The 23,751-nt window shown below is 49.0% G+C and overlaps 1 protein-coding gene and 1 long non-coding RNA gene across 2 annotated transcripts; one reads left to right on the top strand and one right to left on the bottom strand.

Annotated features, from left to right (window-relative positions):
* Window positions 1-228: 228 nt before the first annotated feature.
* On the bottom strand, window positions 229-2,789 carry LOC100066399 (galectin-7). Its single transcript, XM_014732817.3, has 4 exons — window positions 2,659-2,789; window positions 1,943-2,031; window positions 993-1,194; window positions 229-416 (listed from the first exon to the last, which is right to left on the bottom strand). The coding sequence occupies exons 1-4, from the start codon at window positions 2,671-2,673 to the stop codon at window positions 303-305; spliced, it is 420 nt and encodes a 139-aa protein (XP_014588303.1). The 5' UTR covers window positions 2,674-2,789; the 3' UTR covers window positions 229-302.
* Window positions 2,790-2,912: 123 nt separating this feature from the next.
* On the top strand, window positions 2,913-4,987 carry LOC138915703 (uncharacterized). Its single transcript, XR_011421822.1, has 2 exons — window positions 2,913-3,280; window positions 4,457-4,987. It is a non-coding gene; the product is annotated as an uncharacterized lncRNA (long non-coding RNA).
* The last annotated feature ends 18,764 nt before the right edge of the window (window positions 4,988-23,751 follow it).

Genomic DNA, 23,751 nt, shown 5'->3' with positions numbered 1-23,751 from the left:
GCCAACTCCATCAGATCACCCCAACGGCATGGCCGCCCGGCTGCTTTGCAAAGCAGCAAAGAAAAGCCCCGCCCCCACCCTTTCGCGACCCTCCTGAGGCCTCCCAGCCAGAAGCGGCCGAGGAGATCCCGCCTGGGCCACCGAGTCCCTGGGTGACCCTTAGTGAGTGTCTTCCCCTCTCTGAACCTGTATTCCTGGTCTGGGTGAAGGAGACACATACGCAGAGGAGCGAGCTCACATTTTATTTGCCATCCAAGGGCCCTGGACCCCATTTCCGCCCTTCACCCGCAACCCAGGAGGGCTCAGAAGACCTTCACCGAATCCACCTGCGGGTCTCCACCCACTTCCAGCAGGCGCACGTTCGCCGGCGGGATCCGGTGGCGGAAGTGGTAGTATTCCGAGTCTCCGACCACCGCCTGCAGGGGAGGGTCGGGGCTTCAGGACCCGGAGGCCGACTGCGGGGTCGGGCCCGTCCGGCCCCACGCCGTGTGACCTGGGCCCACTGGGAAAACGGGGCTGCAGTGCGTTCTAACGGCGCGGGGGTTCAGTGAGTTGCCTGGTGCACGCGAGCGCTTTGAAGGGCTGGCGGGGCCGTGATGCCCACGATTCCGGCGTCCACGGCCCACTCCTGACGGCCTGGTGGAGGAGGGTCTGCGGCGACCACTCCCGTGGGGACTTGTGTCTGGGCAAGTGTCTGAGCACGGCCTAGCCCCAGCCCCCGAGAGGCTAGCTCAGCATGAATGACAGGCAGTGGGGTCGGGACGGAAATGGGGGCCACGCCTCCCCGCTGGGACACCCCACCCTGGGCGCTTGGCTCTTGCTCACTGGTCGGGCCCCTGCCGCACACCTGCCCTCCGACATCAATGGGGTTGCACCAGGGGAGGGCGACGGACTGGGGACAGGCGCCCAGCCTTGGCCAGCTCCACCAGGGGCCTTCCCCCAACTGCTGAGGGACCTGGGTCTCGGCACCCATCCCTGCGGGGGAGACACACCTTGAAGCCATCTTCGGTGGTGATGATGAGCACGTCGAAGGGCTGCCCACGCTGGAAGGGAATGCCCTGGCCGCGCTCCTCTCGGCCCCAGCGGCCCTCCTGCATAGTGTTGAAGACCACTATGGACTCCTCCAGCCGGGGGTTGAAATGCAGGGCAACCTCGCCATCCTGCCCTTCCTTGCACACCAGGTTTATAGAGAAGCTGGTAGTTTGGGGAAGGGAGGGCATTGTATAGATAGCAGGTGCCAGTGGACTGGGCATCACCATGGCCAGAGCTCACCCAGACTTACAGGGAGCTGAGACTGTCACACGCCACAGAAGGAGGGGCTGTGGATGGGTGGCCAGGGAGCCCAGATACCAGGGCATCCAAAATCTGATTGGGGGCCTGGTCACACATCCATCGAGAAAAGGGCCACTGTGCAGTGGCCTGGGCCCCCCTCATTTCCACACAGTCTGGGAGTTGCCAAGGAGTCGTGGTGCTGATGGCCAGGCTGCTCCCCATTCCCGGGGCATCCCTAATTCCCAGAGGGCTGGAGGGTCCCAATCCCAGGGACCCAGTATTTTCAGGCACCCTAGAGGCCCAGGAAGCCTGACGTTCCCGGACCCAGGAAGTCATAGGGCCGACTGCCAAGGTCTCCCAGATGCCAGGGCACCTCCACGTCTCAGGACATGTTCCCACAGTTCCTGGACTCAGACTGGAAGTCATAGGACTAGGAACCCCGAGTTTGCCATGGAGCCCCAGATTCTTAGGGAGACATGGGAACCCCAGCTCCACAGTCAGGGGGCAAAAAGTGAAGACATCAGATTCCAGAAGGTCAGAAATGGCCTAGGGGTCCCAAAACCCCGGGGGTCAAAGGTGGCTCTGGCGCCCTGACCTCTGGGCTGGAAGAGATTGGGGTCAGCTGAGCCTGGAGCCCACCCACCCCTACCCGCTGGGGCCTGGGTCTCACTGGTGAGCGTTGCCGGGAACAACACCACGAATTCTCATCACGTTGCCCACTCGGATGCCCTCAGGCAGCGGGACCCTCGGCTGCACCTCCTGCAGGAGAAGGGGTTAGGGGGCCATGTGAACAGGGAGACAGAGGAGGAAAAATGGCTCAGCCCCAGGGAGGAAACGGACAGGACCCAGACCAGCAGAATCAGAGAAAAGAAAGGGCACAGAGAGAAGGAAAGAGAGCCCGAGACAGGGAGACAGCTGCAGAGAGAAACACAAAGAATCAACAAAAGTCTCCAGAGAGAGGGGCTGGCCCCGTGGCCGAGTGGTTGAGTTCCCACGCCCTGCTGCAGGCGGCCCAGTGTTTCGTTGGTTCGAATCCTGGGCGCGGACATGGCACTGCTCATCAAACCACGCTGAGGCAGCGTCCCACATGCCACAACTAGAAGGACCCACAACGAAGAATATACAACTATGTACTGGGGGGCTTTGGGGAGAAAAAAAAAAAAGGAAAAAAAAAATCTCCAGAGAGAGAAACCCAGAGGAAGGCCCCAAGAGATGGGAGCATGCGGATGGGTGGGGTCAGCCACCACTCAGACTCTTCATAGCACACCCCAGCACCCACTTTCTCCCTCGGGACAGGGGATCCCAGCCAGGCCCCAGGCCCTCCCTAAGTCTGGTGCAGTCTGGCATCCAAGACCCCCCAAAGCCTCAGGCCCCTGAGGCACTCACAGTGCTCCCTTCCATGGCTGGGACAGTGGGACAGGCAGTGGGACAGGCAGTGGTGGTGGCAGGGATGGCCGCTGGGGCCTTAAGTAAAAGCAGGGTGTGGCTGGCCCTGCTGACTCCCTCCGCCCCTTTGTACACCCACCGCCCACACCTGGCTCAGACCCTGGCCCCCAGGCAGGCTGGCCTAGCGCCCTTTTCCTGGAGCCTCTCACCCTTCCCCTCCCTGAGTGCTCCCAGGCAAACTGCCCTGATCCTTTGACCTAATAATGAAGGGGACAGTTAATACTAATAATAATGACAGCAGAGAAGGCTCCCTGAGCCACCCTGCAGCCAGCCCTACCTTCCCCCTGCCCAGCAGAGAGCAAAGACCCTCATGCCCATTTGATCATGGAAAACGTGGGTCCTGAGAGGCCAACCCGGGGCTGCAGCTCCAGACCCCTCTCTCCCAGGTTTGGCCCTGCAGCCCACGGCTGAGGAAGTGTCTCCCCGGAAATTCCAGTTGACGCTCTGTCCTAGTGTAATAACTGTGGCAACAACATCGTCATGGAACATGGGGCTGCGAGGGGCAGGACTCGTGCCTGAAGTGGCAGCCGTGCCCTGGTGCCCAGAGCAGCGCCCACACACGGTAAGCATTCGGGAAATATGGGTGGGGAAGGAAACAGAGTAACAACAGCTGCCAATCGTGGAGCCTCTGGGTCTGCCAGGGATAGACAAGCATCACTGATGCTCAGCACAGGCCGGGCCGGAGGGGCGTCAAACACCCACAATGCCAGACGGGGAAACTGAGGCTCAGACAGGCGGGGCAATTGGCCCAAAGCACACAGCTGTGCACTAGCATGCTGACTGTGTCTCTGGCTCTCTTCATCTCTGGAAGTTTCTCTGTGTTTCTTCTGTCTCTTTGAATGCCCCAGTCTCCCTCTGCGTCTCTGTCTCCCCGTGTCTCTCACTCAGTCCACCACGAGTTCCTGTTTCTCTCCTCTAAGTTTCCGTCTTGTCCCACCTCCCAGAACTGCTCCTCTCCCACCTGGTTTTCAGGACAAGGGGGTGGAGTGCAGGGTGTCCTAGAACCCACCCCCCACCAGCCCAAGGAAGAGAATATGTGGGACCCTCCACCCAGGCCCATTTCCAGCCCCCATAACCCAACACTCCAGAAGAGGAACCCAGGCCAGGAAGGGCGGGGTCAGAGGGAGAAGGCTGAAAGATGGTTCTAGAAGGCAGGGAGAGGGAAGGGGGAGGAGGCTGAGCAGAATCCCCTCCTAACAGCCTGCAGGCCTGCTCCCCAGTGCCCCACCCTCCTCCCATAACCCTATTTCTGCCCCACCCTCCTCCCATAACCCTATTTCTGCCCCACCCCATAGGGGGCAGAGGCCTGGGCCAGAGATGGGTCGGCGATGGAAACTTTGGGTGGAGACACCAGACTCCGAACCGGACCTACCACCCCACCGTCCCCAGGCCTCCCAGACTCTCTCCCTGCCCCTCCCCACACTCGAGGCTCCCCAGGGGGTGGTGCAGTTCAGGGAGCAAGGGCCTCGGAGAGGGAGGCTGGGCGGCTGCATTTAGGGAGGATGCAAACACCCCGATTTTGCAGAGGAGAAAAGTGAGGCTCAGAGAGGGGCAGCCTCTCAGCCAAGGCCACACAGCAAGGTTGGGGCCAGGGCCTGGGCTGGAGGTCAGGTCTGAGTGCCGAGGGCTCATCACTGGGACTTTAAATAGAGAAGACAGTGGATCTGATGTTTTAACATCAACAACCAGGGTGCACAGTTTCCCAGCATGATGGCCTCCGTTCCTCTTTTTTTTTCAGGAAGATTAGCCCTGAGCTAACATCTGCTGCCCATCCTCCTCTTTTTCTGCTGAGGAAGCCTGGCCCTGAGCTAACATCCGCGCCCATCTTCCTCTACTTTATATGTGGGACGCCTACTACAGCATGGCATACCAAGCGATGCCATATCTGCCCCCTGGATCCGAACTGGCCACCGAAGCAGAACGTGCGAACTTAACCGCTGCGCCCCTTATAGAGAAGGCCGTCTGTGTTTCCTGCCTCGTCCTGTGGATTGCTGTGGATCCCAATGACTCACCTTCCCCGACTTCTTCATCGTGGCTGGATATTTCTTCACAAGCTGCTGACCTGCAGGTCCACACCTGACTTTGGTGTTTGGCCCAATGTTCACATTCAGTCTGTTATCAATTTAATGCTGGTTAATTTCTTGGAACCCAGATATGCTCACCCTTGACGCATCCTTATTCATTTGTGTTGATTATCTTTTTATCAGTCCTGGAATAATTTTGGGGGGAGCAATTTTTTTCATTTCCAAATAAATAGTGAATGTATTTATTTCCTATTATTCTTTTTGTTTTCAAGCCACATTCCACATTCATAAATTGTGCAGATTTTAATGGACTACTTGGATGAGTTTTGACATACACACACCTGTGCCACCACCACCCCCATCAGGATTCCTTGAGCCCCCGAAACAGCCAGCCCTTGTCCACCTGCCCCAGGAAACCAGTCATCCCACAGTATTTAAGAGCCACAAAGTTCATTTGCCGTGAAAATCAAGAAAAGACCGGCCAGCTGGCTGTGTTTGCTGATTTTGTCTTCCTTCAGGAAATAACTCAAGGGATAGGCAGCTCATTGTGTAACTGCACAAAGGGCACAATCTGGTCATCACAAGACAAAAGCCAGTCGTCCAAAGGCAAGATGGCACGAAGAAAGGGCATTTTATTCCAGCTTGCTAGCAAGAGGGAAGATGGCTGACTAATGTCCAAAAGAGCCATCTTAAGGGGGCACAGAATCTGGAAGCAGTTATGTAGGCCTGTGGGTTATAGGGGAGGGGGTTGGAATTGTTGTCCCACGATTCGCCACACCAGATCTTTCCGTTGTCATTGACGATGGCTGTGAGCATAGACGCTCTGTTCTGGGGCCATCACATTCCTAAGGAACTCAAAAGAACGAAGTCATCGTCTCATTGCAGCTGGGAGGCACATGCACAAGGAGGGGTCATAAAATCTACAGAGCGCGTGGATCTCCTGGAGGGTGCAACCCAGCTGGGTCAGTTAGTCAGAGGCCATTCAAGGTTATGGCATGGTCTCTTTTCTACAATATGGCGTCCCTTACGTCAGCCTTGTGTTGGGCTGATATCAATGGCACCCGCAGTGGGTGCAGGAATTGAAATCCCAGGCTCGGTCAGTGTCAGCTTCTTGGTGGTTTGCGGCTGTTTTTTTGTGCACAGTGATGACAATTTGGAGGCCCCTTGGTTTTGTAAATGAATACTCAAAGGAGGAAAATGACCAGTTTGAAAATCTGACTTTCTTTTAAGCTGTGAAGTCCATCGGAACCTTACAGTTGTATTCATAAATACAGTAAAGTGTGCCCATCTGATCACTGCCGAGGGGAAGCATTTTCTGTCGCATTTGGTTCCATTGATAAACAGAGCTCATTAAACCCTCTTCAAGATTTTAAGCTGCGTGTGGGATTCTATTTTTGCATGTTATGTATCATGTATTTGCATGTATTAAGTTGTAAGCGTTCCATTGTCCAGTGAGCGCTAAGTCATCAGTAATCCTGTGCGTTCCACGCTTGAACTGTAAATGCAGGCCTGGCTCTTTCCCCTCCTACCCCCTCCTCTCCCTCCTTTGCTGGGCCAGGGGGTCCTCCAGCCAGTAGGTGGGTGAGCAAGCGTGGCTCTTGGAGTGGGGAGGCCTGGGGGGTCTGAGTGGGTTGAGGAGGTGCCCCTCCACCGGGGGTGGGTCCAGCCTGGGGGTCAGAGGGAGCAGGAGAGGAGGGCGCTGGGCAGAGGCTGGTCCTCGGGCCCGGGTATGGAGGGCAGAGGACAGGGGAGTGCCCGGCCCCAGCAGGGGAGGAGGTGTCTGTGTGGGGATGGGGCCCCTGGGAGGTGCTGAAGTGGTGAGGTGCGGAGGGCGTCCCTGGAGGAAATGGGGCGTGGGTGTCAGCGATGGGAGACAGAACCCCCCTCACTCTCAGAGGAGGGAGGAGCAGATGCTGAAAAGGAGAGGAGGCCCTTGGACCCTGTGAGGTTGGCTTGGAGTTGGAGGCATCCACGTGAACTGGTGACGTCCTGAGTTGTTTGTGGTTTTGGATGGGAGTGTCCCTTACAAAAACTTTTTTTCTGTGAAAAAATGAAAACATACAATTGACCATTTTAACCACTTTTTAAGTGGACAGTTCGGTGGCATTAAGTACATTCACGTGTTGTGCAACCCTGGCCACCATCCCTCTCCAGAACTTTCCACCTTCCCCAAATGAAACTCTGTCCCTATTAACCCCAGCTCCTCGTTCCCCGGCCCAGTCCCTGGCCCCCACGGTTCCCCTGCTGTCCCCATGCATTCGCCACTCAGGTCCTGTAAGAATGGAATCACAGAATTGCCCTCCGTGACGGATGAGCAGTATATGCACATGAAAGAGAAATAAATGTGGGTGCAAATCCGCATGCGCATGTCAGAGGGTGGCACACACGCCACCCCAGCATATGCCCCTTTGGCACAAGGGTTAATTTGAGCCAAAGGCAATTGCAAGACAGAGATGCAAGAGGACCTTCTCATCTTCCTTTTCTTCCTGAAAAAGGAGATAAACTCTGCCTGGGAAAGATGCCTGCCTGTCCCAGGACAGTGACACTCTTATCATGAGGTTGAGACCTGGAGAATTCCATGCCAACAGGCCTTGTTGAAATGGTTCCCATCTCCTTTAGCCTTCCCGCGATTGGTTTAGCTACTTTCCCACAGTTGCCTCTATTGTTCAACTGGATCAAAAGCATGAGAGTCAGCCATCTTTGAGTCTTCACTTCCTTATGAGGGCTCCAATGCCACATAAAATTGATATAAATGTGTCTGTATTTCTCCCATTAACCTGTCTCTTTGATAAGTCAGTTTAACTCTCGGGCCCAGCTGAGAAATCCTGGGCGGCTGGAGGAGGCGTTCTGCGTGCCCTACAAGGTGTAGACACATCTGCATTCACGTGTCCCCCACCTCCATCCCCTGAGCGACCCCGGGAACAGAGACCCCTGGATCGCGATGGGTACACCTGTGCCCGGCTCTTGGTTCTGGGGCTGTAGCTTTCTGGACTCAAGGACTCTTGCAGAAACGGCTGTTTCCGAGGCCTGGACTGGGAGAGTGGAGGACGGGGCAGAAGAGCTCTGCATCGGGGAAGAAGGAGCGTTCACGAGGGGCTGGGCCACGTGGACTGTGGCTGCGTGAGCTCGCCTGGAGGACCCCACAGGGGGATCTGGGAAGTGGGAGTCACACGAGATGGTACTGGGAACGGAATAGGAAGCTGTGAGCCCAACTGCTGTTGTCTTACTCTGTTAGGGCTGCTGTAACCAAGAAATCAGCAACTGGCTGGCTTCTAAACCACAGAAACTTATTTCTCAAGCCTCTGGAGGCTGGGGAGTCCAAGGTCAAGGGGCCGACATACTGGGTGACTGGTGAGAGCCTGACTCTTGGCTCTTAGACGGCCTTCTTCTCGCCCTGTCCCCACATGTCTGAAGGGGCAAAGGAGCTCTCTGGGGTCCCTTTATGAGAACTCTCACCCCACTGGTGAGGGCTCCACCCTCATGACCTCACCTCCTCCCCAAGGCTCCCCCCACAATGCACTGAGGATTCGGTTTCAACATAGACATTTGCGGGCACACAGACATTCAGTCTATAGCAGATGTGAATAATGAAATGATAAAAGTTTGATGAAGAATGTGATAATTTTTGTCTAATTTCCAAGCACTGCCCCACAAAATGCTTATTAATGACAAGGGACAAAAGGGTAACTTCACGGTGGAGAAGCCTGGATGGGACACTGATCCCTTGATCCAAGTCAGCCTCACCAGCATGGGGACACGTGGAGGGCGGGCAGCTGGCTAGGATGCACACGGGGTCGCTTCCGTGGGTCTCCTGCCCAAAGTGAACCACCTGAGCCTAATGCGAGGAAACATCCACCGCGACCTTCTAAAGTGCCAAGGTCATGAAAGACAAAGGAAGAGGGAGGGGCCATTCCAGACTGAAGGGACGGACGCTAAGAGGACACGACAGCCGAATCATCGCCGGGCTCTGAACTGGATCCTTTGCTGCAGGGGACATTACGGGCCGACAGGCAGGACTTGCAAGGGGTCTGCAGGTCAGATGGCAGTGGGGGCTCAGTGTCGAATTCCCGATGTGGACGGTGTAGACGAATGTCCTCGTTTCCAGTAGATACTCATCAGAGCACTCAGGGCGGTCGGGCTTCCTATTGACCACTCACGACGTGTTGTATTTGCAACTAATCTGTAACTTTGTAATTGTTTCAAAATGTTTAAGTGACATAAAGATATAGTGTTTTACATACTTTTAAATGTTCCAATATTGTTTTAATGTAATAGGAATCACATTTTTATTTTTATTTTTTTTCTTGAGGAAGATTAGCCCTGAGCTAACATCTGCTGCCCATTGTCTTCTTTTTACTGAGGAAGACTGGTCCTAAGCTAACATCCTTACCCATCTTCCTCTACTTTATATGTGGGATGCCTGGCACAGCATGGCTTGCAAGCGGTGCCATGTCCACACCTGGGATCCAAACTGGCAAACCCCGGGCCGCCAAAGCGGAACTTGAGAACTTAACCACTGCGCCACCAGGCCAGCCCCAGGAGTCATATTTTTAAATTAAATTCACAAATCTAAATCATTACTGAATTATATACTTTAAGTTGGAATCACGACTATTCATTTAGTCATTTTAATATGCCAAAGTTCTTTAATACATTACACATACTTAATATATCAAAATTAACATATTCTTGTGGTATATATACATATGCAATGGACTACTACTTGGGCCCGAAAAAGGACAAAATCATCCCATTTTCAACAACATGGATGGACCTTGAGGGTATGATGTTAAGTGAAATAAGCCAGACAGAGAAAAACAAACACCACATGATTTCACTCATATGTGGAAGATAAACAAGCACGTGGACAAAGAAAACGTAGTGGTTACAAGAAGGGAAGGCGGTGGGAGGGGCAAAAGGGGTAAAGGGGCACATACGTATGGTGATGGATAAAAACTACCCTATTGGTGAGGAGCATGACGGCGTGTATACAGAAACTGATAAATAGCAATGTATGCCTGAAATTACACAGTGTTATAAACTGATAAGACCTCAATAAAATTTTTAAAAAGAAAGAAAAAATTGCTCATGAACTCTTGTGTTCTAATATTTATTCCAATAATAGACAATAGTTCTGAAATAAAAATGCATTACCTGGGGCTGCCCTGTGGCCCAGTGGTTGAATTTGCCTGCTCTGCTTCGGCGGCCCAGGGTTTCACCGGTTCAGATCCCGGGCATGGACATGGCACCGCTCATCAGGCGATGCTGAGGTGGCGTCCCACATGCCACAACTAGAAGGACCCACAACTAAAAATACACAACTGTGCACCAGGGGATTTTGGAGAAAAGAAGAAGAAAAAAAAAGAATATTGGCAACAGATTTTAGCTCAGGTGCCAATCTTAAAAAAAAAAAATGCATTACCTATTTCAAATATAGAAATAAGAAAAAAGAAACATAAATGCTCGTATCCTTTAAGGCAGCAATTCTGCTTTAGGAAACTCTCCTAAAGAAATAATCAGAAAACAGACAAAGTTTAGTGCACGAGGATATTAATTGCAGCATTTTTAATAGGTAGATGGATAAATAGATTTTTTAAAAACCTTTTTCTCCTTCTGGCTATAAAAGCAACACATTTTCATTATCAAAAGCTAATAGAAGTAAAAGGACCACAATCCCACCACCTGGAGGTAACTACTATTAACAATTTGGTAAATAATCTTTCAAACTTTCATGTATATAAAAATGCATATTAAATGAAAATGGGGTCATACAATAAAAAAATTAACATCCTTTGTATGAGTCATTTTATAATGATCCCACTTGAATTACTATAAGAGAGATGCAAGGGGCCGGCCCCGTGGCCAAGTGGTTAAGTTCACACGCTCTGCTTTGGCGGCCCAGGGTTTTGCAGGTTCGGGTCCTGGGTGTGGACATGGCACCGCTCATCAGGCCATGCTGAGGCAGCGTCCCACATGCCACAGCTAGAAGGACCCACAACTAAAATATACAACTATGTCCTGGGGGGATTTGGGGAGAAAAAGCAATAAAAAAAATTGGCAACAGTTGTTAGCTCAGGTGCCAATCTTAAAAAAAAAAAGAGAATCACAAGCGTAGGGAAGGATGCGGAGATAGTGGAACCCTCACGGTCTGCCCATGGGAATGGTGCAGCCACTGTAGAAAACACTCCGGCAATTCCTCAAAGATTAAAGATAGACCCACTAGAGACCCAACAACCCACCCCTGGGGACATACCCAAGAAAAATGGTAACATACATCCACACAAAAATATGTGCATTAATGCTCACAGAAGCATTATTCACAATAGTCGAAACATCATTGATTATAAAATCTGGAAACATTCTAATTATCTGTCACCTGATAATGGATAAACAAAACGTGGTATATTCGTACAATGGAATATTATTCAGCCGTAAATAGGAATGAAGTACCGTTACATGCTAAACTATGGATGAGCCTTGAAAACACTATGTTAAGTGAAAGAAGGCGACAGCAGAGGCCACATATTGTATGATTCCATACGAACTGTCCAGGAAAGACAAATCTACGGAGACGGAAAGTAGTCTGTGGCTGCCAGGGGCTGGGAGAAGGGGAGAACGGAGAGTGGCTGCCAATGGGGATGGGCTACTTTGGAGGTGATGAAATGTTTGCAATGAGATAGTGGTGATGGCTGCACAACCTTGTGAATGCACTAAAAACCACTGAGTTGTGCACTTTTAAAGATTGAGTTTTCTGGTACAGGAACGATAAATAAAGATAACATGGGAGGTAGAAGGTGGGTGGGCTTGCAGATGGGGCCAACTTGGCTGTGGTTTGGCAGGTGTTGTGCTGGGTGAGAGGTACAGGGGGTCCTTATACTCTTCTATGTCTACTTTTGTGCATGTTTGATAGTCTCCAAATAAGAAGTTTTACAGATATAAATAATTAACTGAGAAAAATGTTCCCCATAATAACAGCAAAGTGCATGACAAAAGTCTGACCACAAAGCCAGATAAGACAAGAAACGTGTAGACCCTAATCCAATGTCATTGGACTATCTATAAGCATTGTGTCCCTGCCAGGTGAGAGAAATAGGAAAGGAGCTCAGCTGGGCAGAACACTAGATCATGCTGATCTATTGGTCAGGCAAAGAAGTCCTCTGAGCGAATGTGGCCGACACATCACACTTGAGCAGGTGGCGCTTGAATCCAAGGGATGTGGGCTGAGGACAGACTTAAACAGTCTAGACCGCATCAAGAAAGGTCTGAGAAACGTGGCAGATTGCAGATTCCAAAGATGGCGACAATAATGTCTCCTGTCCCACAGGCTCTCCTGTGGTGTGACTTTGCCATTTTTCTCATCGAGTGTGTGTGCGTGGCTTCTAAGACCCCCTGAGCTGCCACATTAGCAGTCTGGTTATCCTGAGGCGACCATATTGGGAGGAAGCCCAAGACACCTGGAAAGGTCACGTGTCCACAGGTCCACACCGCTGAGGTCCAGCCGATCGCCAGCATCAACATGCAGACGGACATGTGAGTGCAGAAGCCTCCAGATGATCCAGCCCCAGCTTTCACATCATCCCCAGCTATTGAGTCTTCCCAGCTAACGCCCCAGACATTGAGAAGCAGAAACAAGCCACCCCTACTCTACCCTATCTGAATTCCTAATTCAAGGACCCTTGAGCAAACAAAACGGTTATTCTAAGCTTCCAGGTTGGGAGTAACGTGTTAAGCAGCAACAGCATGTAATATGGCTCCCTTCCTAAACCCCAGTAACAGGAACCGCTCACATGCAGGTGGCATGTCCTGCTGTGTGTCCCACGGCTCTGGGCACTTTACCAACATTAACCCTTTAGTTCCTCACTCCCATCTAATGAGGTAGGGACTCCTGTTATCCCATTTTACTGATACAGAGAGAAAAGTCACTGTCTTCAGATCATGCAGCCAGGAAATGCAGAGCCAGAAAATGATCCCAGACTTCTTCCCCTGTTTCCACTATGTTTTAAAGGATTTTTTTAAAGGGGTAAACCCTCACGGACAGAGAAAAGGAGAGAGAAGACAAGTTTAGGGACTGGATATGTGGTAACCTCTTGGTAGACTCTGAAAACTGAATCTCAGGCTGCAGGTGGGAAAGTAGAGAAGAGACTCATTGAACCCAGAACCCCCAAATTGCTCGGGAATCTGTGGCACCAGGTACTTCTGGAGGTGAGACTGCAAGCCGGAGGCTGAGATGTGGAGGAAATCCCCAGGACGGTGGTGAAGGAAGTTCAGGATGACAGCTGCCTGGGGTTTCCCACACAGAGCATATGGAGGACAGGAAAGGGAGAGAAGACATAGGGGACAGTCAGGGGCAAAAACTGAAACTGATAGAAGTCTAGATGCCTCCAAATGGACTGAGAGGTTTAGTCACGGGACAGAGAGCTCAGGATTCCGACTCATGAGACGTCCAGAGAGCTTAGCAAACGCTAAACGAGATGATCATTAACTCCAGGGGACATAGAAAGTTATGCAAGAAAGGAGGAATCACAAATACACCACACGGCTAGGTGGAGAGTGATGCTAATGGTGCCAACATAATGATCTAATCAAAACAACTTTGTAACTCTATTGGCCAACAGTGAGGGGAGCACATACACAGCAGAAGGGAGGAGGTGAGGAGACGAAAGAAAGCTACAGCCTCTTCCTCTTTAGTGGGAAGTCAATAGACAATGCTGCAAATAGAAAATTGCAGAAGCAGCAATAAGTAGATTATTTAGAGCTTATGGAGGTAAAGATCCAGCTAAAAGTGTTGTGCTTCTCCAAACGGGGCAATGAGGAGGGGAGATGGGGAGGGAACTGCTCTTTATCACCGTGAGCTTTGTAGAATTGTGTCTTTAAATGCTACGCATGTACATTTCTGACTGTACTAAAATTGGAGAGAAAAGAGACTCAGCAGAACTTCTGGGTCTTGACAAAAATTATTTGGATGTCTTCAGATACAGGTTTTCCCTTGTGACCCAAATCTCTCATCATGGTATGTTCCAGACAGAAAGAATGAGTAAGGTGGAGGGTCAAAATGGCTCTTCCTTGAGTGGGTCAGTTTCCTGCAAAGATCATTCCAGAAGCCCTACAGAGAGCATTGACTCACATGCCCTTAGCCATCTGTAGGTGCAAAGGAGGGTGGGTGCTGTGATTTTAAAGTACACCCACCAAGTCTTTGGCACTCCTTTTGCCATGAGGTGGGGTCTTGAATGCACGCCAACCTCAGTAGTTCACTCATAGCAAATAGAATGTGGAAAAAGGGATGCAGCATGACTTTCCAGACTAGGTCAGAGAAGGTGAGGCAGCTTCTCCTGGTGAGCCGAAGGGGCACTTGCTTTTGGAGCCCTGAACGGCCATGGAAGAAGTCCAGTTGCCCCAAGGATGCCTAGGCCTCCCAAGGAGGCCAGGTGTGGGTCCCAGACATGGTTTCCCAGACTCCATGGAGCAAAGACAAGCCATTCCCACTGTGCCCTGCCCAAACTCTTGACCTACAGAAGCCATGAGCACACACCCATAACATGGCTGTTTTAAGATGCTAAGCTTTGGGGTAATTTGTTCCACAACAAACGTAATTGCAGCTGGGAAATGAAATAGACATATTGCCACCCTGCACTGAGTCAGGAGTCTTTGATCAAGAGAGACAGTGGTAATGGATATTGGACAGTCAACTGGTGCTCCCTGCTACAGTCCACCCCTTTGGCTACAATAATGCTCATACATACACTTCTTCCCCTACCCACGGCACACTCACGCATCTTCCAATGGAGACAATATTAGGTTCCCATCTGGGTACTGTGTCAAGCTCAGAGTCCAGGATTTTGGAGGAAGACAGTCTTCTTTATCAGGCCCAGATGTGGCTGGCCCAGGACGCCCAATAAACAAAGGTGTAGAAAGAATTCCTGTGTGGAAAAGGGGAAAAATGGAAGCACATAGCAGACACGGGCCCTTAGCAAAGACCAAGCCCGCTGGACGTGAACAGCGAAGACTGGTTCTGGTCCTGCCTCCAGGGAGCTTCTTCCTTGTCTCCGTGGCTCCCCATGGCCACATCTGGGGGTGGGGACGTTGGAGAGGATGTTCTTCTTGGGGATTGCATAAGTCCTGATTGTGAAATTTTGGAGCCCAGGTTTCATTTATTTCCCCCAACTTTTTGAAAATGTTCACACCTATAGAAAAGTTGAAAGAATGGTACAACGAGCACCTGTATAGAAGTCATCTTGTTCCCAGTTGTTATGATTTTACCCTATCTGCCATTTTGCTTGCTGTGAGCCATTGGACGGCAAGTTACCTCAGTGTGCAGTGTGCACTAAATACTGCGGTATGCATTTCCGAAGCATCATTTTCTTGTAGAACCCAATATGAATCACACCTCAAAAGACGGACACATGTAATCATGTTCAACTTTTCTCAGTTGTTCTAAAAATAACATCCTAATGAACCATAATTGACCTTGATATTTTATTTTTAAAGTACAGGGTTTTTTTTTCAATTTTTCCTCCACCCCACTACCCCAATTCAGTGGTTTCTACTATCTTCACAAGGCTGTGAAACCATCACATCACCTCTTCTATGTTTAACCTTTTGAGGAGCTGCCAGACTGTTTTCCAAAGTGGCTGCACCATTTTACATTCCTATGGGCAGTGTATGAGGGTGCTAATTTCGCCACGTCCTTGCCAACACTTGCTATTTTCCAATTTTGATTACAACCCCCTTAGTGTGTTGAAGTGGTATCTCATTGTGGTTTTGATTTTGATTTTCCCGATGACTGATGATGTTGAGCATCTTTTCATGTGCTTATTGGCCATTTGTGTGTCTTTTTTGGAGAAGTGTCTCTTCAAATCCTTTGCCCATTTTGAATTGTCTATCGTTTTATTGTCAAGTTGTATAGCACCAAACTTGACACCATGCGTTCTGATTTCATTCATAATCTCTGTAGTGGATTCTAAGTCTTCCCAGGGTTAGAGACACTCGTCCACATCCTACGATGCCTTTGAAAGATCTGAACGACCAAAATACCTCAAGCCTTTGGATGTCAAGCCCTAAAAGCAAATCCTATTATCCTTTCACCATCCCAGCGCAGGAATAGATTCAGACAGCTTGAACCACTGGGTCAAAGATGAAAAAAGACCTAGTTTCTAAGCGGCGTCCACAGATTACTTACGAAGTGCAAACGGGAAAATGTACCTTTAAATGGAGAAATCGGGCGGTCAAGACCTAACCCAATGATGAAACTTATCAGCAAGAGTGACATAACCTGATGTCATGCACGTCCTGATGTGAATATCACCACAAGGAAACGATCAGAAACTGGGACATTCTACGGAACTACTGCTCTGGAGTTTTGTAAAAAATCAGTTTCCTGTCAACCAAAAAGGGTAAAGGACTGTTCCACACGCAAAGACAATGACAAGACAACCAACCGAAACTTATTAACCTTCATTGGCTCCTGAAGGAGGAGGTCAAAAGACACAACTATATAAAATATTTGGGGGACCCATCAATTCTATCCCTAGGTATACAACCAGGAAACATGAAAACATGTGTTCATACAAAAAATTGTCCACAGAATGTTCAGAGAAGCATTATTCATAATCGCCAAGGGATGGAAACAACCCAAACATCCAGCATCTGGTGAACGGATGAACAAAATGTGGCATATTTGAACAATAGGATGTTAATCAGCCATAGAAAGGAATGAAGCACTGCTCCATGCTATGACGTGGATGAGCTTTGAAAACATTATGCTGAGTGAAAGAAAGCGTCACACAGTGTAGGATTCCATTTGTGTGTAACGGCCAGAACAGGCAAATCCAGAGATAGAAGCAGATCAATGTGTTTCTCCAGGAACAGGGAAGAGAATGGGGAGGGGTGGTTTATGGGTGCAGGGTTTCTTTTCAGGGTGGCAAATTTCTTCCAAAATTACAGAGCCTTGATGGTGGCAAATTTTGTGAATATACTAAAACCCACTAAATTATATACGTTAAAAGCGTATACTAAAGGGTGTATTAAGGGTATGAATTCTATCTCAATGAGCTATTATTAAATGATGTTAACTTTGGTGCATTAAGAATGTGTAATGTTTTAAAGAACTTTAGCATATTAAAATAGCAAAACGAATAGCCTTGTGATTCCAATTTAAAGTATATAGTAATTGAGTAATGATTTAGATTTGTGAATTTAATTTAAAAATATGATTCCTATTACATTAAAAACAGTACAGGAACATTTAAAAGTAATTAAGACTCACTATATCTTTACGTCACTTAAACATTTTGAAACAATTGCAAAGTTACAGATTAGTTGCAAATACAACACGTCGTGAGTGGTCAATAGGAAGCCCCACCGCCCTGAGTGCTCTGATGAGTATCTACTGGAAACGAGGACATTCGTCTACACCGTCCACATCGGGAATTCGACACTGAGCCCCCACTGCCATCTGACCTGCAGACCCCATGCAAGTCCTGCCTGTCGGCCTGTAATGTCCCCTCCAGCAAAGGATCCAGTTCAGAGCCCGGCGATGGTTCGGCTGTCATGTCCTCTTAGCGTCCGTCCCTTCAGTCTGGAGTGGCCCCTCCCTCTTCCTTTGTCTTTCATGACCTTGGCACTTTAGAAGGTCGTGGTGGATGTTTCCTCGCATTAAGCTCAGGTGGTTCACTTTGGGCAGGAGACCCACGGAAGCGACCCCGTGTGCATCCTACCCAGCTGCCACGCCCTCCACGTGTCCCCATGCTGGTGAGGCTGACTTGGATGGATCATGGGATCAGTGTCCCATCCAGGCTTCTCCACCGTGAAGTTACCCTTTTGTCCCTTGTCATTAATAAGCATTTTGTGGGGCAGTGCTTGGAAATTAGACAAAAATTATCACATTCTTCATCAAACTTTTATCATTTCATTATTCACATCTGCTATAGACTGAAAGTCTGTGTGCCTGCAAATGTCTATGTTGAAACCGAATCCTCAGTGCATTGTGGAGGGGGAGCCATGGGGAGGAGGTGAGGTCATGAGGGTGGAGCCCTCACCAGTGGGGTGAGAGTTCTCATAAAGGGACCCCAGAGAGCTCCTTTGCCCCTTCAGACATGTGGGGACAGGGCGAGAAGAAGGCCGTCTAAGAGCCAAGAGTCAGGCTCTCACCAGTCACCCAGTATGTCGGCCCCTTGACCTTGGACTCCCCAGCCTCCAGAGGCTTGAGAAATAAGTTTCTGTGGTTTAGAAGCCAGCCAGTTGCTGATTTCTTGGTTACAGCAGCCCTAACAGAGTAAGACAACAGCAGTTGGGCTCACAGCTTCCTATTCCGTTCCCGGTACCATCTCGTGTGGCTCCCACTTCCCAGATCCCCCTGTGGGGTCCTCCAGGTGAGCTCACGCAGCCACAGTCCACGTGGCCCAGCCCCTCGTGAACGCTCCTTCTTCCCCGATGCAGAGCTCTTCTGCCCCGTCCTCCACTCTCCCAGTCTAGGCCTCGGAAACAGCCGTTTCTGCAAGAGTCCTTGAGTCCAGAAAGCTACGGTCTCGGAACCAAGATCTGGGCACAGGTGCACCCATCGCGATCCAGGCGTCTCTCTCAGGGGATGGAGGTGGGGGACACGTGAATGCAGATGTGTCTACACCTAGTAGGGCACGCAGAACGCCTCCTCCAGCCTCCCAGGATTGCTCAGCTGGGCCCAAGAGTTAAACTGACTTATCAAAGTGCCAGGTTAATGGGAGAAATGCAGACACATTTATATCAGTTTTATGTGGCACTGCAGCCCTCATAAGGAGGTGAAGATTCAAAGATGGCTGACCCTGAGTGGTTTTTATTTGTGGAACAATAGAGGCAATTGTGGGAAAGTAGCTAAACCAATAGCAGGGAGGCTAAAGGAAGATAAGAACTATTTCAACAAGGCCTGTTGGCATGGAATTCTCCAGGTCTCAACCTCATGATAAGAGCGTCACTGTCCTTCTGGGACAGGCGGGCGTCTTTCCCAGGCAGAGTTTATCTCCTTTTTCAGGAAGAAAAGGGAAACGAGAAGGTCATCTTGCATCTCTGTCTTGCAATTGCCTTTGGCTCAAATTAATCCTTGTGCCAAAGGGGCATATGCTGGGGTGGCGTGTGTGCCACCCTCTGACATGCGCATGCGGATTTGCACCCACATTTATTTCTCTTTCATGTGCATATACTGCTCATCCGTCACGGAGGGCAATTCTGTGATTCCATTCTTACAGGACCTGAGTGGCGAATGCATGGGGACAGCAGGGGAACCGTGGGGGCCAGGGACTGGGCCAGGGAACGAGGAGCTGGGGTTAATAGGGACAGAGTTTCATTTGGGGAAGGTGGAAAGTTCTGGAGAGGGATGGCGGCCAGGGTTGCACAACATGTGAATGTACTAATGCCACCGAACTGTCCACTTAAAAAGTGGTTAAAATGGTCAATTGTATGTTTTCATTTTTTCACAGAAAAAAAGTTTTTGTAAGGGACACTCCCATCTAAAACCACAAACAACTCAGGACGTCACCAGTTCACGTGGATGCCTCCAACTCCAAGCCAACCTCACAGGGTCCGAGGGCCTCCTCTCCTTTTCGGTATCTGCTCCTCCCTCCTCTGAGAGTGAGGGGGGCTCTGTCTCCCATCGCTGACACCCACGCCCCATTTCCTCCAGGGACGCCCTCCGCACCTCACCACCTCAGCACCTCCCAGGGGCCCCATCCCCACACAGACACCTCCTCCCCTGCTGGGGCCGGGCACTCCCCTGTCCTCTGCCCTCCATACCCGGGCCCGAGGACCAGCCTCTGCCCAGCGCCCTCCTCTCCTGCTCCCTCTGACCCCCAGGCTGGACCCACCCCCGGTGGAGTGGCACCTCCTCAACCCACTCAGACCCCCAGGCCTCCCCACTCCAAGAGCCGCGCTTGCTCACCCACCTACTGGCTGGAGGACCCCCTGGCCCAGCAAAGGAGGGAGAGGAGGGGGGAGGAGGGGAAAGAGCCAGCCCTGCATTTACGGTTCAAGCGTGGAATGCACAGGATTACTGATGACTTAGAGCTCACTGGACAATGGAACGCTTACAACTTAATACATGCAAATACATGATACATAACATGCAAAAATAGAATCCCACACGCAGCTTAAAATCTTGAAGAGGGTTTAATGAGCTCCGTTTATCAATGGAACCAAATGCTACAGAAAATGCTTCCCCTCGGCAGTGACCGGATGGGCACACTTGCCTATGTTTACGAATACAACTGTAGGGTTCCCATGGACTTCACAGCTTAAAAAAATAGATTTTTAAAAGGGGTATTATCCCCTTTTGAATGTTCATTTCCAAAACCAAGGGGCCTCCTAATATCTTCACTGTGCACAAAAAACAGCCAGAAGTCACCAAGAAGCTGACATTGACCGAGCCTGGACTTAATTCCTGCAACCACCATGAATGCAATGAGCTGCTTTTCACTTGCATTATTTCCTGAAGGAAGATGAAAATCAGGAAACAGGCAGCCTGCTGGCCACTCCATTTCTTGATTTTTATGACAAATGAACTTCATGGTCTTAAATACTGCAGGATGAGAGTTTTCCTGGGGCAGGGGCAAGGAGGGCTGGCTGCTTCCGGGGCGCCAGGAAACTTGATGGGGGTGCTGGTTGTGTAACCCTCCAGGACCCTCCAGGACCAGTTCAACTGACCTCATCTCTTATCAACAGAGTGACTAAGAATTGTCTTTCAGGAAGAAGTGAAACTGTCACTATTTGCAGATGACGTGATTTTATATACAGAAAAGCCTAAAGAATCCACCAAAAAACTTTTAGAAATAATAAAGGAATACGGTAAAGTCGCAGGACACAAGATCAACATATACAAAAATCAGTTGTGTTTCTGTACACCAACGACAAAGTAGCAAAAAGAGAAATTAAGAATATAATCCCATTTACAATTGCAACAAAAAGAATTAAATACCTAGGAATAAACTTAACCAAAGAGGTGAAAGATCTGTACACCGAAAACTATAAAACAGTGTTGAAAGAAATTGAAGAAGACACAAAGAAATGGAAAGATATTCCATGTTCATGGGTCAGAAGAATAAATATAGTTAAAATGCCTGTACTTCCTAAAGCAATGTATAGATTCAGGGCAATCCCTATCAAATTTCCAACATTTTTTACAGAAATAGAACAAAGAATCCTAAAATTTCCATGGAACAACAAAAGACCCCAAATAGCCAAAGGAATCCCGAGAAAAAAGAACAAAGCTAGTGTCGACGAAAATAATCCATAATCAATCTATAAATGAAAATTTGGGTGAGTTTATTCTGAGCTTAAATTTTAGGATTATAACCCGGGAGAGTCTTTCCACAAAGGAACAGAGCACTCCAAAGAAGTGGGGCTATACAGGGTAGTTATATACCCTCAAAGAGTATGTTTCACATATGATTGAAATGTCCCTTTTACAATAGTCACGAGGCTGCTCTGTCAGCACAGCGATTGATGGAAATGGCAGATAGGTCTGCTGTCTCAGTGAACGCCATGGGGTGGCAGGTGTGTTGCCTCGGGCTGGGAGGTCTCAGATGAGCGCTGCAATCGGTTCCCAGCCTAAAGAAAGATGCTTAATCTGTAAGGAGACGCCAACATTGGGAGGGGGAGAGAAGTTGCACCTTTATCTCAAGGGCCTTTTGCTCTTGCCTTAGGGAATCTCTAAAGCAGATATACAATGCATGCTCAACGGCCTCGGTCAGGCCCTTTTGGAAAGACAAGGTCAGGCTGAATTAGGTTTATACCAAATGGCTTCCTCATATTCTCCAATTTATCCTATTGCTTGCCATTTTTATTTGTCACTAGAGGCGTCACACTCCCTGATTTCAAAATATACTACAAAGCCATAGTAACAAAGACAGTGTGGTACTGGCACAAAAACAGACACACAGATCAATGGAACAGAATCGAGAGCCCAGAAGTAAACCCACAGATTTAGGGACAGCTTACATTCGACAAGGGAGCCAAGAGCATACAATGGAGAAAGGAGAGTCTCTTCAATAAATGGTGTTGGGAAAACTGGACAGCCACATGCAAAAGAATGTAATTAGACCATTACCTTACACCATGCACAAAAATCAACTCAAAATGGACTAAAGACTTGAAGGTAAAACTTGAAACCACGAAACTTCCAGAAGAAAACATAAGCAATATGCTCTTTGACGTTGGTCTTAGCAGCATATTTTCAAGTCCCATGTCTGACTGGGCAAGGGAAAAATGGAAAACATAAATGGGACTACATGAAACTAAAAAGCTTCCGCACAGCAAAGGAAACCATCAACAAAATGAAAAGACAACCTAACAATTGGGGGAAGATATTTGCAAACCATGTATCTGATAAGGGGTTAATACCCAAAATACACAAAGAACTCATACATCTCAATGACAATAAAACTAACAACCCAATTAAAAATGGGCCAAAGATCTGAACAGACATTTCTCTAAAGAAGATATATGGATGGCCAACAGGCATATGAAAAGATACTCAACATCATTAGCTATCAGGGAAATGCAAATCAAAACTACAATGAGGTATCACCTCACTCCAGTCAGAATGGCTATAATTAAGAAGACAGGAAACAACAAGTGTTGGAGAGGATGTGGAGAAAAGAGAACTTTTGTACACTGCTGGTGGGAGGGCAAACTGGTGCAGCCACTACGGAAAGCAGTATGGAGATTCCTAAAAAAATTAAGAATAGAACTACCATATGATCTAGCTATTCCACTACTGGGTATTTATCCAAAAAACTTGACAACGTGAATGTGTAAAGCTATGTGCACCAGTATTTTTCACAATAGCCAAGACTTGGAAGCAACCTAGGTGCCCATCAGGAGACAAATGGATAAAGAAGATGTGGTATATATACACAATGGAATACTACTCAGCCATGAAAAATGATGCAATCTGGCCATTTGTGACAAGATGGATGGACCTTGAGGGTGTTATGCTAAGTGAAATAAATCAGAGGGAGAAAGTCAAAGACCGTATGATCTCACTCAGAAGATAAAAACAACAAGAAACAATCACACAGAGACAGAGATTGGATTGGTGGTTACCAGAGGGGAAGTGGGGAGGGAAGAGGGTGAAAGGGGTGATTAGGCGCATGTGTGTGGTGATGGATGGAAATTGTTCTTTGGGTGCTAAACATGACGTAATCTACAGGGAATTGAAATATAACGATGTACACCTGAAATTTATATAATGTTATAAACCACGTTATCACAATTTTTTAAAAACGGGGAAAAAAAGAATAAACTTCCAAAAAAAAATTGTCTTTCAGAAAAACTGTGAAGTCACATAGCCAGAGCATGCATAAAAGAAGAAATTGTGACCTGAAATGACCTCGGATCTAAAGATCCTCCTCCCCATGGATCCCAAGGACCAAACTTGAAAGTCAGACTCTTATCAGAAGCCAGGGGCCCCTCATTCAGGAAGACCCGCTGTTAAAACTAACTTCCCCACCACACCCCCACCATAAATGCTCGGAGCCCGCCAATCAAAGCCTGTCCCACGAGCATGTCCACGTGCCAGCCTGTCCTCCCTAACCTCTTACATTTTGCCCCAAATCCTGAATCGGGGAGACAGATCTGAGGGCACGTGCGCCCTATCTCCCTGCACATCGATATTGTGGAATAAAAGTTGATTTCTCCCCACAAAAGGTTGATGCCATAATTAATTGGCTTGTTTATGCACACCGGGCAGAGAACCCCAATTTTGTGCAGTAACAGTTGACGACCACGAAGGGTCGAAGGTCCTGTGACCGCCCCCCCCGAGGCTCTGGAAGCCCCAGCGGGGTGTGGCGTCGTTCGTCTAGAGGCTCCACTGGTTGGATTCTCATTTCCCTGCTGCCGTGCTCCAGGCCCCGCAGCATTTTTTTTTTTTTCCTTTGGGAGGAGAAACAGCTTCTGGATCCAGACATCTCTAGTCTCTGGATAAGTAACTCTAAGAAAGTGACTATCCTTTTTTCAAAAACAATTTTTTTTTTTTTTGAGGAAGATT

The sequence above is a fragment of the Equus caballus genome, chromosome 10 (assembly GCF_041296265.1).
Source record: "Equus caballus isolate H_3958 breed thoroughbred chromosome 10, TB-T2T, whole genome shotgun sequence".
NCBI classification, from domain to species: Eukaryota; Metazoa; Chordata; class Mammalia; order Perissodactyla; family Equidae; genus Equus; species Equus caballus.
The sequence above is the reverse complement of the archived record's forward strand: the minus strand, read 5'-3'. Positions and strand labels throughout refer to the sequence as shown.